We start from the raw sequence: 16,243 nt of genomic DNA, 5'->3' as shown, positions 1-16,243 counted from the left end.
CCAGGTCCCTTTCTGCCTGGCTGCTCTCAGCCACTCTGACCCCAGCCTGTAGCACTGCATGGGGTTGTTGTGGCCACAGTGCTGCACCTGGCACTTGGATTTGTTCAATGCCATCATTTTGGACTCCACCCATCTGTCAGGGTCCCTCTGCAGAGCTTTTCTACCCTCTAACAGCTCAACACCTGCCTCCAGCTTGGTGTCATCTTCAGACTTCCTCTGTGTACCCTCGTGCCCAGACTGAATTGTGCCTCAGCTGCTGAAGTGTGAAGGGAGGCTCTCCTCAGAAGTGTCCAATTTTGCACTGTTGTGTTTCTTGTAGAGCCTGCTTCCTTTTGACCAGTATGTTCCCACAACATTTCTACCCCAAGGACTTAGCTATAGGGTACATGTGAGACAAGAAGTCTCCTTGAGGAGGGACTTGCTGTCCTGTAAACTCCACTGGTTACTAATTTAGTCAGGGCAAAAACACTCTGAGCACTGCACAACTGTCAACAATAGATGCAGTGGTAGCAATAGATGTGATAGATGCAGTGAAAGCAATACAGCTCTTACATACTGGGCATTGTCCCTAGTATCAAGGAGTACTTGGCAAGGCCAGGACCTTGCTACCTGAGTGGTGAATCTGATGGCAAATTCAGTGCGTGACGTTAAAAGAGTAACTGATGTAGATGCAAGCAGGTAACAGGAGCCTAAAGAGTTGTATTAGCACCATGGAAAGAAGTGAATCAAGTTTCTCAAATAAAGAGGAAGGTGGTGACACTGTGTGTACCATGTGGCTGTTCTTTCTGCCCACCCAGGAAACACAAGACACTCGCATTAATAAAAGACGGTCGTGTGATCGGCGGCATCTGCTTCCGCATGTTCCCCTCCCAGGGATTCACCGAGATTGTCTTCTGTGCTGTGACTTCCAATGAGCAAGTCAAGGTAACAATCATTCTCTACTGGAGTTTATTAGCTACATTTGAGTCCCATTCCCTCTCTGGAGACTTTCAAGACCTGTCTGGATGCGTTCCTGAGTGACCTGCACTAGATTATATCACAGTAGATTTGAGGTTGGAAGGGACCTCCAGAGATCATCAGGTCCAACCCCTCTGCCAGAGCAGCATCACCCAGGGGAGTCTGCACAGGAATGCAGCCAGGTGGGGTTTGAATGTGTCCACAGAAGGAGACTCCACAACCTCTCTGGGCAGCCTGCTCCAGGGTACTCACACCCTCACTGTAAAGAAGTTTCTCCTCATGTTGAGCTGAAACCTTCTCTGTTCCAGCTTGTCCCTGGTGTTCCTTGGCTTATTGTTGTGCACCACTGAAAAGAGCTTGGTCCCCTCCACTTGACACCCACCCCTCAGCTATTGATAGCCATTGATCAGATCCCCTCTCAGTCTTCTCCAGACTAAACAGCCCCAGGTCTGTGGTCCTGCTCTGGCAGGGGGATTGGACTTGATCTCTGGAGGTCCCTTCCAACCCCTAGCATCCTGTGATCCATTCACTGCTGCATATGCCCTTACCTTTATTAGTCACATTTAATACATTGCTGAGCTGCAAACAGAAGAAGGGTTTGGCAGACACAGTGATTCTGAATATCACACACACACAATTAGACAAATGTGACCATTTAGAATCATCAGCACAATAGCAGGATTACATGTAGTCAAACAAATGAAGTCTTTCTCAGCACAGTAATGGTCAGTAGCTCCCATTCTTACATTCTTCACTCCTCTGCCTCCAGCAATTTCCACTCTGTATCTTAACAGAAAAGGAATAGGTACAACCTGACATCTCAAACAAGCACATGGTTTGTGCTGTACACTTTTCTTGAGTTAATGGCATGACCTGCATGAGGGCACAGGAGGGTTGTGCTGCCATTCACCAAGACTTAGACAGGCTGGAAGAAACAGAATGAAGTTCATCAAGGGCAAGTGTAGAGTCTTGCACCTGGGAAAGAAGAACCCTAGGCTGGGGACTGACCTTGAGAGCAGTGAAGGGGAAAAGGACCTCAGGGTCCTAGTGGGTGGAAGGTTGACCACGAGCCAGCAATGTGCTGTTGTGGCCAAGAAGGCCAATGCCATTCTGGGGTGGATTAGAAGGGCTGTGGTTAGTAAGTGGAGAGAGGTTCTCCTCCTCCTCTACTCTGCCCTGCTGAGGCTGCATCTGGAGTGTTGTGTCCAGCTCTGGGCCCCTCAGTTCAAAACAGAGCTCAGGGAACTGCTTGAAAGAGTCCAGTGCAGAGTCACAAAGATGATTAAGGGAGTGGAACATCTTCCTTATGAGGAGAGCCTGAGGGAGCTGAGGGCTCTGTAGCTTGGAGAGGTGGAGCCTGAGGGTGACCTCATTCATGTTGATAAAGCTGTGCAGGGTGAGTGCCCAGAGGCTGGAGCCAGGCTCTGCTGGGTGATGCCCAATGCCAGCACAAGGGGCAGTGGGGGAAGTTGAGGCATAGGAAGTTCAGTGGAAACATGAGGAAGAATTACTTCCCTGTGAGGGTGACAGAAGCCTGGCACAGGCTGCCCAGGGGGGTTGTGGAGTCTCCCTCTCTGGAGATACTCAAAACCCACCTGGATGTGTTCCTCTGTGACCTGGTGTAGCTGATCCTGCTCTGGCAGGGGGGTTGGACTGGATGAGCTTTTGAGATCCCTTCCAGCCCCTGACATCCTGTGATTCTGTGAAAACATTCTCTGGGTGGTGAGAATTAGTGGTTTGTTGAAAGAATGTGGAGCACTATGAACCCAGGAGTTTCCTGCTGCTTTCCAGGATCTGCAGGCAGATCTCTGACCATTTCATTCAGGAGGTTGCCATTAGATGGTGCTGTAGTTTTGGGGCTGGTGTTTTTTGTGGTTCTTTTTTTTTCCCTTCAGTTGAAACTGAAACTAGAGGCAGTAGGTGAATTCAGTTTAGTTTGTAGAAGGTGAATGTGCAGAAATTGTGTGCCCTGCTTCGAAGGAAAGAGCTCTGAATGTGGAAGGGCAAACAGTAGGATCGAAAATCTGTTACAATTTGTAGTACTTAAGTTGCATTTGTTTTTGTTTGGCTCTGGTGTTAGAAAGCAGTGGCCTGTCTTAAAAGCATCAAATCATAGAATCACAGAGTGTTAGAGGGTGGAAGGTACCTCAAAAGCTCATCCAATCCACCCCCCTGCCAGAGCAGGATCACCTACACAGGTGGGTTTTGAATATCTCCAGAAAGGGAGACTCCACAACCCCCCTGGGCAGCCTGTGCCAGTGCTCTGTCACCCTCCCAGGGAAAAAATCCTGCCTCACATTCATATGGAACTTCCTATGCCTCAGCTCCCACCATTGCAACTTGTGCTGTCATTGGGTGTCACTGAGCAGAGCCTGGCTCCAGCCTCTGGGCACTCACCCTGCACATCTTTACAAACATGAATGAGGTCACCCTCAGGCTCCTCCTGTCCAAGCTAAAGAGCCCTCAGCTCCCTCAGGCTCCCCTCCAAAGCTCATCCAGTCCAACCTCCCTGCAGTCAGCAGGGACATCCCCAGCTAGATCAGGCTGCCCAGGGCCACCTTGAGCCTCACCTTGAATATCTCCAGGGCAGGAGCCTCAACCACCTTCCTTTGTTACCTGTTCCAGTGTTCCACCACCCTCATAGTGAAGAACTTCTTCCTAACATCCAGTTTAAATCTGCTCTTCTCTGCTTTGAAGCCATTGCCCCTTGTCCTGTCACCACAGGCATTTGCAAACAGTCTCTCTCCATCCTTCCTGCAGCCCCCTTCAGGTACTGGCAGGCTGCTATTAGGTCTCCCTGAAGCCTCCTCTTCTCCAGGCTGAACACCCCCAGCTCCCTCAGCCTGTCCTCGCAGCAGAGCTGCTCCAAGCCCCTGATCATTCTCATGGCCCTCCTCTGGAGCCTCTCCACCAGGTCCATGTCCTTCCTATACTGAGGGCTGCAGACCTGTATGTAAGAATGACTAAATCCTGTGAAGGTTATAAAAATAGTAGCTAGCAGAACATGTTTGAAGTGCTGCCATCACAGCTGCTGGGATTTGTTTGAGACAAAGTTGACACTTTTTGTCAAATGCTGGAGAACTGCCGTGTTTCAAGTGCCCATGAAATCAGGAGCTTGAGTAGCTGGTAAACTTCTAGCCTGTATTTAAGGGAAGTGTTTTTCAATTAACATTTTCCATGCAGAGTTTTCAGCCTCTTCCAAAAAACCTGACAACCCAGATGTGCAGTTAGACAGTCTCTCATCATCTCCAGCACATCTGGGTTCTAAGAACTGCTCTGCCAATTAGCAGGTCATCAGCTGTCAAACCACTGCTTTGCATTTGATGCCAGGCATGATGTGTGCCACGTTAACAAGTGAGCATATGGCTTGAAGAACTTTCCCAGATTCAGAAGGGGTTGCTTTTAGGCATATGAGGTCTAAACCTCAAACATGAGGTCTGAGTCATAGAGTCATAGAATTGCTGGAGTAGGAAGGGATCATCTAGTCCCAGCCCCCCTGCCATGGCCCCTCATACTAGATCAGATTGCTCAGAGCCACATCCAGCCTGGCCTTCAAAACCTCCACCACCTCCTGGGCAGCCTGTGCCAGTGTCTCACCACCCTCGTGCTGAAGAACTGCTTCCTAATATCCAGTCTGAATCTCCCCAGTTCTAGCTTTGCTCCACTCCCCCCAGTGCTATCCCTCCCTGACAAAGTGCTGGAAAGGAAGGACTAACTCACACACCTTGCACTTGGATTAGTAGCATTTTGAAGGAAATGTGTCACTACTAAATGGTTTTGTATTGAGTTTTCAGTACTTGCCACCTCTGCTTTTACCTGGCTGTTTCCACATCTGGAGCTATTAAATTGGGAACAAAATTAGCAGCATGTGTTCTCTAATTTATTTTTCTGGATAATGTTCATAAGTATTTCCTCCCCCCCCCCACCAAGTTTTCAAGAACAGAGGAGCCAGAGTCATTCCCTGTATATTTCTGTATGTGTCCATAGAATCACAGAATTGTCAGGGTTGGAAGGGACCTCAAGGATCAGCCAGTTCCAAGCCCCTGCCGTGGGCAGGGACACCTCACACTACAGCAGGTTGCTCACAGCCACATCCAGCCTGGCCTTCAAAACCTCCAGGGGTGAGGCTTCCACCACCTCCCTGGGCAATCTGTTCTCACCATCCTCATGGGGAAAAACTTCTTCCTAACATCCAATCTCAATCTCCCTATTTCTAGTTTTGCTCCATTCCCCCCAGTCCTATCACTCCTTGACACCCCAAAAAGTCCCTCCCCAGCTTTCTTGTAGCCCCCTTCAGATACCCATAATAAGGTCTCCTTGGAGCCTTCTCTTGTCCAGACTGAGTCCAAACCCTCTCAGTCTGTCCTCATAGGAGAGGTGCTCCAGCCCTCTGGTTCAGTTAGTCTCTGATGCCATTACAGTTGGAACATATGCAGGAACAACACCCTGTCATGGGCTCTCTGTGTCATATTTCTTCATCTCACCTCAGAAAGAGAAGACCATAACTTACTTGGAAATATGAATAAATGCAACCTTTTGTTTACTCTGAGGTTGAATGAGAATGGAAATGATCCCTGTGTGCAGTCAGAAGGCACAGCTATTTGATTATCAACTCAGTCAGTTTTTCCTTCTTATGGTAATAACTGCTTCACTATTCCCTTTTATGCCCTGTGATAGATTCAGATTGTAAGTCCTGTGAGGCAGAGGCTGGTTCTGCTGCAGGTACACAGAATAGGATGAAACAGAGACCTTGGCTCAGAATTGGCTCCTCTAGGAGGAGTAATTTTGGTATCACTGCTGCTTTGCCATTTTTAACTGATAAGGCTAATCATTTTTGCTATATACCAGCTCTGCTATTGGTGAGATCATTAATCATTAATCATTGATGTATAACTTCAGAAGAAAAAGAAATTCCTGTGCAGCTTGAATTACATCTCCCAGGACAATGTATTCTGTGGGGCTCACAGGATGTCAGGGGTTGGAAGGGGTCTCTGGAGATCATCGAGTCCAACCCCCCTGCCAGAGCAGGACCACAGCCTCTAGTGCAGATCACACAGCAAGGCATCCAGTTGGGTCTGGAAAGTCCCCAGAGGAGACTCCACACCCCCTTTGGGGAGCTTCCAGTGCTTTGTGACCTGTAAACAGCCCCAGGTTTCTCAGCCTCTCATCACAGGGCAGTGCTCCACTTCCCTGCTAATCCTGGTAGCCATCCATTGGGCTCTCTCCAGCAGATCCCTGTCCTCTTGAACTGGGGAGCCCAGAGCTGGATGCAATATTCCAGGTGGGGCCTCACCAGGGCAGAGTAGAGGAGGAGGAGAACCTCTCTGGTTCTGCTGGACACACTGCTCTGAATGCACCCCAGGATGCCATTGGCCTTAACCCATTGGCAGTCCAGGAGGCGGACCCTGGAATCTGCAATGTTTCAAACCCAGAATTCTGCTATCTCTTTATAAGATGGCAGTAAGGCCACCTTGGTCTCTTTTCTCCCACACAGGGCTATGGGACTCACCTAATGAACCATCTGAAGGAGTACCACATCAAACACAACATTCTCAACTTCCTCACATATGCAGATGAATATGCCATCGGGTACTTCAAAAAGCAAGTAAGTCAGGGGAAGAAATCGCTCGGGGCCGGCGGTGAACGTGTGGCAGTGATGAACAAAGCAAGCAGGCATGATAAGGCAGCTGGGCAAAATGCACACTGCAGTTTTATGTTGTCTGTTTCTTCTGTCTACAAAGTGTGCCCTGTGTTCATCTTGTGTAAAGGTACTGGCTTACAGTGCATTTTACTTTGTGGTGGGTTGAAATTTCCCCTCCCCCCAGCATTAACTTTGCCAGATCAGCCCAGTTGGAACTAAATAAATGCTGTGTTTACAAGCAAAAGTGCAATGAATAGGTACAAAGTAGCCAGGGTTTACAATATTCACAGGTATTTGCAATTAACAAACAGCACAAGAACCTCCCTGGTCAAAGACAAGGGGAAGGTACTAGCTTCTCCTTCCCTGCCTTCCACCACCTCCCTGGGCAACCTGTTCCAGCATCTCACCACTCTCATGGGGAAGAACTTCTCCCTAACATTCAATCTGAATCTACCCATTTCTAGTTTTCATCACCCCCAGTCCTATCACTCCCTGACACCCCAAAAAGTCCCTCCCCAGCTTTCTTATGGCCCCTCTTCAGATACTGCAAGGCCACAAGAAGGTCTCCTTGGAGCCTTCTCTTCTCCAGAATGAACAGCCCCAACTCTCTCAGTCTGTCTCCATAGCAGAGCAGCTCCAGCCCTATACTCATCCTCATTGCCCTTCTCTGGATACCTTCCAGTACCTCCAGATCTTTCCTGTAATAGGAGCTCCAGAACTGGATGCAGTACTCCAGGTGGGGTTTCACCAGAGTGGAACAGAGGGGGAGAATCCCTGCCCTCAACCTGCTGGCTATGCTTCTCTTGCTGCAGCCCAGGATGTGATTTGCTTTTTTGCTTGTGAAATTGCTGCCATCCCAACTTCAACAGCAGCTTCCCTCGACTAACACTTGCAGAAGTAGCATCCTTTAATATTCAAATAGCACATTTGGGGCAAAATTCAGGAAATTTGTCCACAGTAAAAGTATTTTCTCCCATCTGATTAGCCCTGCTGTCACCCTTCTTTTCCTGTACATAACATTAATTAACTATCCTTGTGTCAGGTGACTCCCATGAAAAGGTGTTTGCAGCTCTATGGCCCATGCTCTGTGACTTTTTTGCCCTGTTGTACTGTCTATAATTTAACATTAGAATGAATTTGGGTCTAAATCACAGAATCACCAAGGTTGGAAGAGACCTCAAAGATCATCAAGTCCAACCTGGCACTACAGACCTCATGATTAGACCATGGCACCAAGTGTCACATCCAATCCCCTCTTGAGCACCTCCAGGGACGGTGACTCCACCACCTTCCTGGGCAGCACATTCCAATGATGAATGACTCACTCGGTGAAGAACTTTCTCCTCACCTCAAGTCTAAACCTCCCCTGGCACAGCTTAAGACTGTGTACTCTTGTTCTGGTGCTGGTTGCCTGGGAGAAGAGACCAACCCCCACCTGGCTACAACCTCCTTTCAGGTAGTTGTAGAGGGCAATGAGGTCACCCCTGAGCCTCCTCTTCTCCAGGCTAAGCAACCCCAGCTCCCACAGCCTCTCCTCACAGGGCTGTGCTCAAGGCCTCTCCCCAGCCTCGTTGCCCTTCTCTGGACACATTAAAGAGTCTCGATGTCCTTCTTAAACTGAGAGGCCCAGAACTGGACACAGTACTCAAGGTACTTCACCACCTCCCTGGGCAGCACATTCCAATGGCTAACAACTCTCTCAGTGAAGAACTTTCTCCTCACCTCACCTAAACCTCCCCTGGCGCGTCAGAGCCTTTCACTTAAAGATGAGGTGGTCTGTAACTTTATTCTGTTGTGATGTTTTAACATTGGGATTAGTTTGGTTCTAAATCTCAAGCCTTTCACTTAGATATAGAGTGCCAACAGGGTCATACCAACCTCAGCTCTTGCTTCTCCAGGGCTTCTCCAAAGATATTAAAGTCCCGAAAGCGAAGTACGTTGGCTACATCAAGGACTACGAGGGCGCCACGCTGATGGGCTGCGAGCTCAACCCCAAAATCCCCTACACCGAATTCTCTGTCATCATTAAGAAGCAGAAAGAGGTAAAGGCTGCCATGAAATGCTCTGGCATTAGAATCCCTGCAGATACTTCCAAACAATGCAGCTGGTGCCAGCTTAGGTTTTGTGGGGGTTTTGGTTTGGTTTTATTTGTTAGTTTTGTTTCTTTGGTTGGTTTTTCTCTTTTGTTTTTCTCTTTTGTTCTCCTTTTCGGTTTTCCTTTTTGTTTTTCTTGGGTTTCTTTTTTTCCCTTTTTAAAAACTTTTGTTTTCCTTTTTGTTGTTTTTATTTCTTAATTTATTTTTATTTTCCTTTTTTTTTCCCCCTTTTTTTGTTTTCCTTTTTTGTTTTTCTTTTTGTTTTTCTTTTTCCTTTTTGTTTGTCTCTCTTGGTTTTCTCTTTGGTTTTCTTTTTTGTTCTTCCTTTTTGTTTTTTCTTGGTTTTCTTTTTATCACTTTTTAAATTTTTTTTGTTTTCCTTTTTGTTGTTTTTATTTTTAATTTATTTTTTTCCCTTTTTTCTTTTTATTTTTCTTTTTCCCTATTTTGTTTTTCTCTTTTGTTTTTCCTTTTTGTTTTTCTTGGTTTTATTTTTTTAATTTTTAAATTTTTTGTTTTCCTTTTTTTGTTTTTATTTTTTAATTTATTTTTCCCCTTTTTTTCTTTTTATTTTATTTTTCCCTTTTTTGTTTTTCCTTTTTGTTTTTCTTGTTTTTATTTCTTTTAATTTTTAAATTTCTGTTTTCCTTTTTGTTGTTTTTATTTGTTTATTTTTTATTTTTTACTTTTTCTTTCTTTTTTTTGTTTTCCTTTATAGTTTTTATTTTTGTTTTTATTTTTTGTGGTTTTTTAATTTATATTTTTGTTTTCCTTTTTTCTTTCTCTCTTTTGTTTTTCTCTTTTGCTTTCCTTTTTTGTTTTTCTCTTTATTTTTCCTTTTTGATTTTTCTTTCTTATTTTTCTTTTTTTTCTCTTTTTTTGTTTTTCCTGTTTTTTCAGTCAGAATGCTTTTTTTTCCATTCAAGTCCCCGGGCAGTTGAATTTTGCAGTTGAAGCATTAAATTCTCCCTTACTAACTGTACAGTAACAGACATAGAATAGAATTGACCAGGTTGGAAGAGACCTTCAAGATCATCATGTCCAACCCATCAGCCAACACCACCTAATCAACTAACCCATGGCACCAAGCACCCCATCAAGTCTCCTCCCAAACACCTCCAATGATGGTGACTCCACCACCTCCATGGGGAGTACATTCCAATGGGCAATCACTCTGTCTGGGAAGAACTTCCTAACATCCAGCCTAAACCTCCCCTGGTGCAGCTTGAGACTGTGTCCTCTTGTTCTGGTGCTGGTTGCCTGGGAGAAGAGACCAACCCCCACCTGGCTACAACCTCCCTTCAGGGAGTTGTAGAGAGTGATAAGGTCACCCCTGAGTCTCCTCCTCTCCAGGCTAAGCAGCCCCAGCTCCCTCAGCTTCTCCTCACAGGGCTGTGTTCCAAACCCCTCACCTCTGGACATGTTCCAGCAAGTCAACATCCTTGCTAAACTGAGGAGCCCAGAACTGGGCACAGGACTCAAGGCTAATTTGTTCTTCCAAGGTTGGTCAAATCTCATGGTGATTGGATGGTGTTGGGTGATGGGTTGGACTTGATAATCTCGAAGGTCTTTTGCAAGCTGGTTAATTCTGTATTCTGTGAGTGAACAGGCATTCCAAGGCTTTGGGGATGTGAACATGTATGTGCATTCATTATGTGTCTTGAAATTTCTGACCAGCACTTCACAAGCACCAGCTGTTAGAATTACAGCCAGCTCCCAAACCTGCTTCTAGAAGATTTCCTTCCCTGCTTCTGCCTCCTTCCCAGGATATGTGCAGCCTGTGGGCAATACAGCAGGCAGTGATTCCTTTTATTCCAGATTTGTGCCTGAATAGGCACCTGAGAGGCTTTCTTAGCCTCATCTGTGGAATCAGTGTTCATCCAGGTAGCTCTCTCATGTTACCAGTTTCAGGGGATCTGTAAGGGCCTTAAGGATACAAAGCAAAGGTCTTTCTGTTTGTAACATTAATTCCCTGGGTGACTTGTGAGCAACTCACATTTTTGGTCTGTTTTCTCTGCTGCTTTATTTTCCAGATCATTAAAAAGCTCATTGAAAGGAAGCAAGCTCAGATACGGAAAGTTTACCCTGGCCTCTCGTGCTTCAAAGATGGAGTGCGGCAGATTCCCATAGAAAGCATTCCTGGCATTAGTATGTATCCACTCCTTTTCATGTAGAGCAGAAGCAGAAAGGCCCAACAAAGGCCCAGGACTGGAAAATACTAATGTAGTCCTTTATACTAAAATGTTCCCAGTTCAAAAGGGACAGGGATCTACTTGAGAGAGACCAATGGAGGGCTGTGAGGATGATGAAGGGACTGGAGCACTGCCTGGGGAGAAGAGGCTGAGAGCCCTGGGGCTGTTTAGTCTGGAGAGAAGACTGAGGGAATTTAATAGATGTCTATAAATACCTGAGGGCTGGGGGTCAAGAGGGAGGGGATAGGCTCTGCTCAGTTGCACCCTGGGACAGGACAAGGGGCAGTGGATAGAAACTCCAGCACAGAAAGTTCCACCTCAAGATGAGGAAGAACTTCTTTACTGTGAGGATCCCAGAACACTGGAACAGGCTGCCCAAAGAGGTTGTGGAGTCTCCTTCTCTGGAGACTTTCTAGCCCCATCTGGATGCATTCCTGTGCAACCTTCTATAGTCCTGCTGTGGCAGGGGGGTTGGACTCGATGGTCTCTGGAGGCCCCTTCTGACCCCTAACACCCCGTGAGCCTGTGATGAGATTGTTTTGGCCTGCTAGTTTAACCTCTATGAAGATTGCTGTGTTTTTATTATCACTGCTCTCTTTGAGACTTCTTGAAGGCAGGCCAGGCTGATCCTCTTATGTGCATACCTATAATTTTATATCTATGTACAAATGCTCTGTGTCACAGTCTAGCCAGCAGTTTTCCACTGCTATGCCCTGCACTCCTGTGCAAGGCTGAGTTCTGTGCCTCAACACAGACTTCTAGGACAAAACACAATTAAGACATTCAGGGGACTTTTGAGGGTGTCAGGGAGGGATAAGACCAGGGGGAATGGAAAAAAAACCTAGAACTGGGTAGATTCAGATTGGATGTGAGGAAGAAGTTCCTCCCCATGAGGGTGGTGAGACACTGGCACAGGTTGCCCAGGGAGGTGGTGGAAGCCTCATCCCTGGAGGTTTTTGCAGCCAGGCTGGATGTGGCTGTGAGCAACCTGCTGTAGTGTGAGGTGTCCCTGCCCATGGCAGGGAGTTGGAACTGGCTGATCCTTGAGGTCCCTTCCAACCCTGACAGTTCTATGAGTCTAAGTATCAGCTTTTAGAGGATGTTTTTTTTTAACTGTGTTTTTTTTTTGCAAACTTCTTTCTTGTCCCTAGGGAATAGAATTGGGTAGCTTTGGCATCATCAATCTGCATGCAGGTCATTGTAAAAGATCTATTGAATTAATACAAAAATGTATGTCTCATGTAGGAATATTTAGAATCTTTTCAGCAGTCTGGAGGTGGAAGCATGGAGGAGCCTGAAAGGGGCTGTAGGCTTTGATGTTTGTGTAGCTTACTAGGAGTTAACTTCTCTGGAAGCCATTGCACTGCAGCAGCGTTGACCTGGCTTATCCTTTTAGAGCTGCAACAAGTCAGTTAATGTTTTGACCTACTGCAGCTCCCATGTAATCTCTCATGTTGTTTGTTGGTGTACAGGAGAGACTGGCTGGAAACCAAGTGGCAAAGAAAGAGGGTAAGTGCTGCAGTTTAGAGATGTCCTAAACAATGTCCTCTGGTGCTTCCTTCCATCCGCTGGCAATTCATCCCTGGCAGATTAAGCGAGCTTGGGCTTTTTGTTTGTTTGTTTGTTTGCTTCTCAGGGGCTGGATTTGGTTTGTGTTTTGTTTCAATACTTTCATTTCTTCCACAAAACACTTGAAACTTTGAAGCTGCTTTTAGGTTAGATGCCTATTACAGGAACAAAGAGAAGGCATTCAAGCTAATGATACTTTTGCATTGGTGTTTTCTTTCAAGTAAGGAGCCCAAGGATCCAGATCAGCTTTACAGCACATTAAAAACCATCCTGCAGCAGGTGAAGGTGAGTGCCAGCTCTTGTTTACCTTCTGTAAAGATTTGCAAATGATTTCCAATATGGAGTTTCCATATTAGATACCTTTTTTCTTTACCAAAGAGCCATCAAAGCGCTTGGCCCTTCATGGAACCTGTGAAGAGAACAGAAGCTCCTGGATATTATGAAGTTATAAGGTTTCCCATGGGTAATGCCATTAACCTTTTCTAAGTATAGAGTTTAAAAATCTTTATAGCTGGAGACATAGCAGAGAAATTGCAGTCTGATTGTTTTGTGTTAGAAGATCCCTATCACTTGCAGCTGGATGGCTTGCAGCTCTGAAGTGCCCAGGGCAGGAGGCAGGCAGTTGGCGTTTATGACCGCCTTGTGACCTCTGTGAAGCATCTGTGGTGTGCACATGTGAAATCTCAGTGGGCCCTAGGGAGCCCCTGGCAAGGTCTTAAATGGTACTCATCTAGAAATCTCTGGGGCTGAGCTAGTTTATGCAAGCTGTACAAATCTGTTCTTGTGTGTGGTAACTCATCATTGCAGAGCCTCATCCCTGGAGGTTTTTAAGGCCAGACTAGATGTGGCTCTGAGCAACCTGATCTAGTGTGAGGGGCCATGGCCAGGGGGGTTGGAACTGGGTGATCCTTGAGGTCCCTTCCAACCCTAACAATTCTATGATAGTGGTGTATTTAAAAGCTCTCATGGCAAACTTTCAGGAAGCATTTGAATTGCTTTGAACACATTTAAGCTTTATAAATTACATAGAGAAAAACCTTTTTGACTACCTTTCAATCATAGAATTATAGGATCATTTAGGTTGGGGGAGATCTTTAAGATCATTGAGTCCAACTCTTAATGTAGCACTGTTGCCTGTCCTTGTTCAGTTGTGTTATATTGGATATGGAGGCAGCAGCTCTTACTAGGATTAGACTGAGGTCATAGGATCATAGCATCAGTCAGGGTTGGAAGGGACCACAAGGACCATCAGGTCTTTGGTTTAGTTTTGGTTTGGATTTTTTTTCAGCTAAGGAACCCAGCATGACCTAAACTGTTCTGATTAGTGATCAACTTCTGCTCTCCATACCAGCATGCTGATACTGCATAAATATTGCTCAGACATCCGTTCAGTTAAAAAGAAACAGCCTGGTCTTTGTCCTTACCTTGTCACAATGTCTGTACAGTTGCATGTAGAGTAAACTGTGCAATATTTGAGCAGTCTGGCTGTAAGGCTTTTTGACTACTTCCTAGGGCCAGTTCTCAGAGATTAACAATTTTGCCCCTGTTTCCAGCTGATTATTTTCAATAAATAACTGTTTTTCCTTTTCACCTGCAATATAAAGCTGTATAGCTGAGAGACAGATGGAGGCAAACATTCACTGTACTGAGAGGAGAACAGGTTAACTGACCAGACAGTTAATGTGTGCTGTAGGGTGAGCTGAACAGCCTTCTTAGTTGGCTGCTATAATATAGAATGGTCTGGGTTGCAGGTTGCAAGGGACCTCCAAAGGTCATATAGTGCAAGCCCCTCTGCAGTTGGCAGAAGCATCCTCAACTAGATCAGGTTGTCCAGAGCCCTGTTGAGCCTGACCTTGAATGTCTCCAGGACTGGAGCCTCAACTACCTCCCTGGACAAGCTGTTCCAGTGTTTCACTAATAGACTCATAGAATTGTTAGGGTTGGAAGGGACCTCAAGGATCAGCCAGTTCCAACCCCCCTGCCATGGCCAGGGACACCTCACACTACAGCAGGTTGCTCACAGCCACATCCAGCTTGGCCTTCAAAACCTCCAGGGATGAGGCTTCCACCACCTCCCTGGGCAACCTGTGCCAGTGTCTTACCACCCTCATGGGGGAAATCTTCTTCCTAACATCCAATCTGAATCTACCATTTCTAGTTTTGCTCCGTTCCCCCCAGTCCTGTCACTCCCTGACAGCCTCAAAAGCCCCTCCCCAGCTTTCCTGGAGATCTAGTTGAGATGTATGTACCTAAATTTCCTATCTGATGGGAGGTGAGTGAGCTTTAACTGGAGCTGAATGAGACCTGCCTTTTTCAAATGCTTATGCAGCACTGGTGACTGGCAATTGATGTACCACTGGGAAGAGGCATGGATAGCAACTGCTTGGTTGCATAGGCCACTCTTGGCAATTTGACAGGGTTTGCCTCTGTTTTCATAGAATCAACAAGGGCGGAAAAGACCTCAAAGATCATCAAGTCCAACCTGTCACCACAGACCTCAGGACTACTAAACCATGGCACCAAGTGCCACATCCAATCAAATATAGTTTAAAAAACCCCAAACAACCCCCAAGCATACAACCAAAAAAGCCCAAACCAAAATTAACCACAACTGTAGTTCCAAACTGTGAGTTTTGAGGGTTAATGCCTTTGCATTGGAGGTCTTTGGTCTTTGCTTTCCTTGCAATGCTTGTTGGCAGTAGGCCTTCTTCCTTGCAGCTGTTTCTGGTACAGTTTCACAAAGGTGCTGTTGAAACCTGGCTCAAGCATTGCTAAAACAAACACTTGTTGGAGCAGCTGAGGTGAGCAAAGCCAAGGCCATCCAGTGCCCCTCCTATTGCTGTACTCACTCCTGGGATGCTTGTAATGTGGACCAAGTGCTTAAATGCCTAGTTCAGAATTACTGGGAAAGCATTTGTGTGGAGAACACTGAGGGGGTGGTTTACACATGTGCTGGATGCCTGATTCTAGTGTAAAGGAAAGCATTTCTTAGAGAAGGCTGGGTAAGTAAATGCTTTGCATCCTGTGCTGAAAGCAAGAGAGATCTGCTGTGGCCTGACTCTTAAAAAGGGAGCCCTAAGGATATCACTGGAAACCTTCAAGCTTTAATTAAACTATACAGAGTGTGGAACACATCTACTCTCTTCTGTTTTCAAAGCTGCACATAGTGGCTGCAGCATAGCCATGGCTCTTCTCTGCTGTGTTCACACAGAGGTGAGGGTTCTAGGGTAACACAAAGATGTTTTGTGGCATCCGAGTTCTTTGCTTGTACACTCTTAATGCCTCCTCTAGCAGGGCTAACAGGTTTGCCTCACAGAGCAGTTAGAGGAAAATCAAGGACACCTAATAGCCACTGAAAACTCAGAGAAATAGGAGAAGACAAACCAGGGCTGCTTTGATCCTTTAAATAAGAAAAAGTAAACTCCACACAAAGTCATTCTTGATGTTGCTGTTGAAGCTGAAAAAGGGACTGCACCTTAGGTCACAGGATGTTAGGGGCTGGAAGGGACCTCCAGAGATCAAGTCAATCCCCCCCCAGCCCTGCCAGGGAAGGACCATAGAATCTAGCACAGGTTGCACAGGAATGCATCCAGATGGGGCTTGAAAGTCTCCAGAGGAGACTCCATAACCTCTCTGGGGAACCTGTTCCAGTGCTCTGGGACCCTTACAGCAAAGAAGTTCCTCCTCACGTTGAGGTGGAACCTTCTGTGCTGGAGTTTCTCTTCATTGTCCCTTGTCCTATCCCAGGGAGCAACTGAGCAGAGCCTGTCCCCTCCCTGCTGACCCCC

General features: G+C 46.2%; 1 protein-coding gene across 1 annotated transcript in view; it reads left to right on the top strand.

Moving 5' to 3' along the window:
• KAT2B (lysine acetyltransferase 2B) overlaps positions 1–16,243 on the top strand; it is a 54,311-nt gene that overhangs the window by 36,698 nt on the left and 1,370 nt on the right. The window contains 7 exon segments of the mRNA XM_068152317.1: positions 798–924; positions 6,452–6,562; positions 8,497–8,640; positions 10,728–10,842; positions 12,359–12,395; positions 12,677–12,740; positions 12,834–12,918. Of these exon segments, the coding sequence (XP_068008418.1) occupies positions 798–924; positions 6,452–6,562; positions 8,497–8,640; positions 10,728–10,842; positions 12,359–12,395; positions 12,677–12,740; positions 12,834–12,918 (683 nt within the window).

Source organism: Melanerpes formicivorus, unplaced genomic scaffold, assembly GCF_026170545.1.
Source record: "Melanerpes formicivorus ecotype bairdi unplaced genomic scaffold, bMelFor1.0.p_v2 SCAF_23, whole genome shotgun sequence".
Classification (NCBI taxonomy): domain Eukaryota; kingdom Metazoa; phylum Chordata; class Aves; order Piciformes; family Picidae; genus Melanerpes; species Melanerpes formicivorus.
Note: the sequence above shows the minus strand (reverse complement) of the source record. Positions and strands in the feature narration are given on the sequence as shown.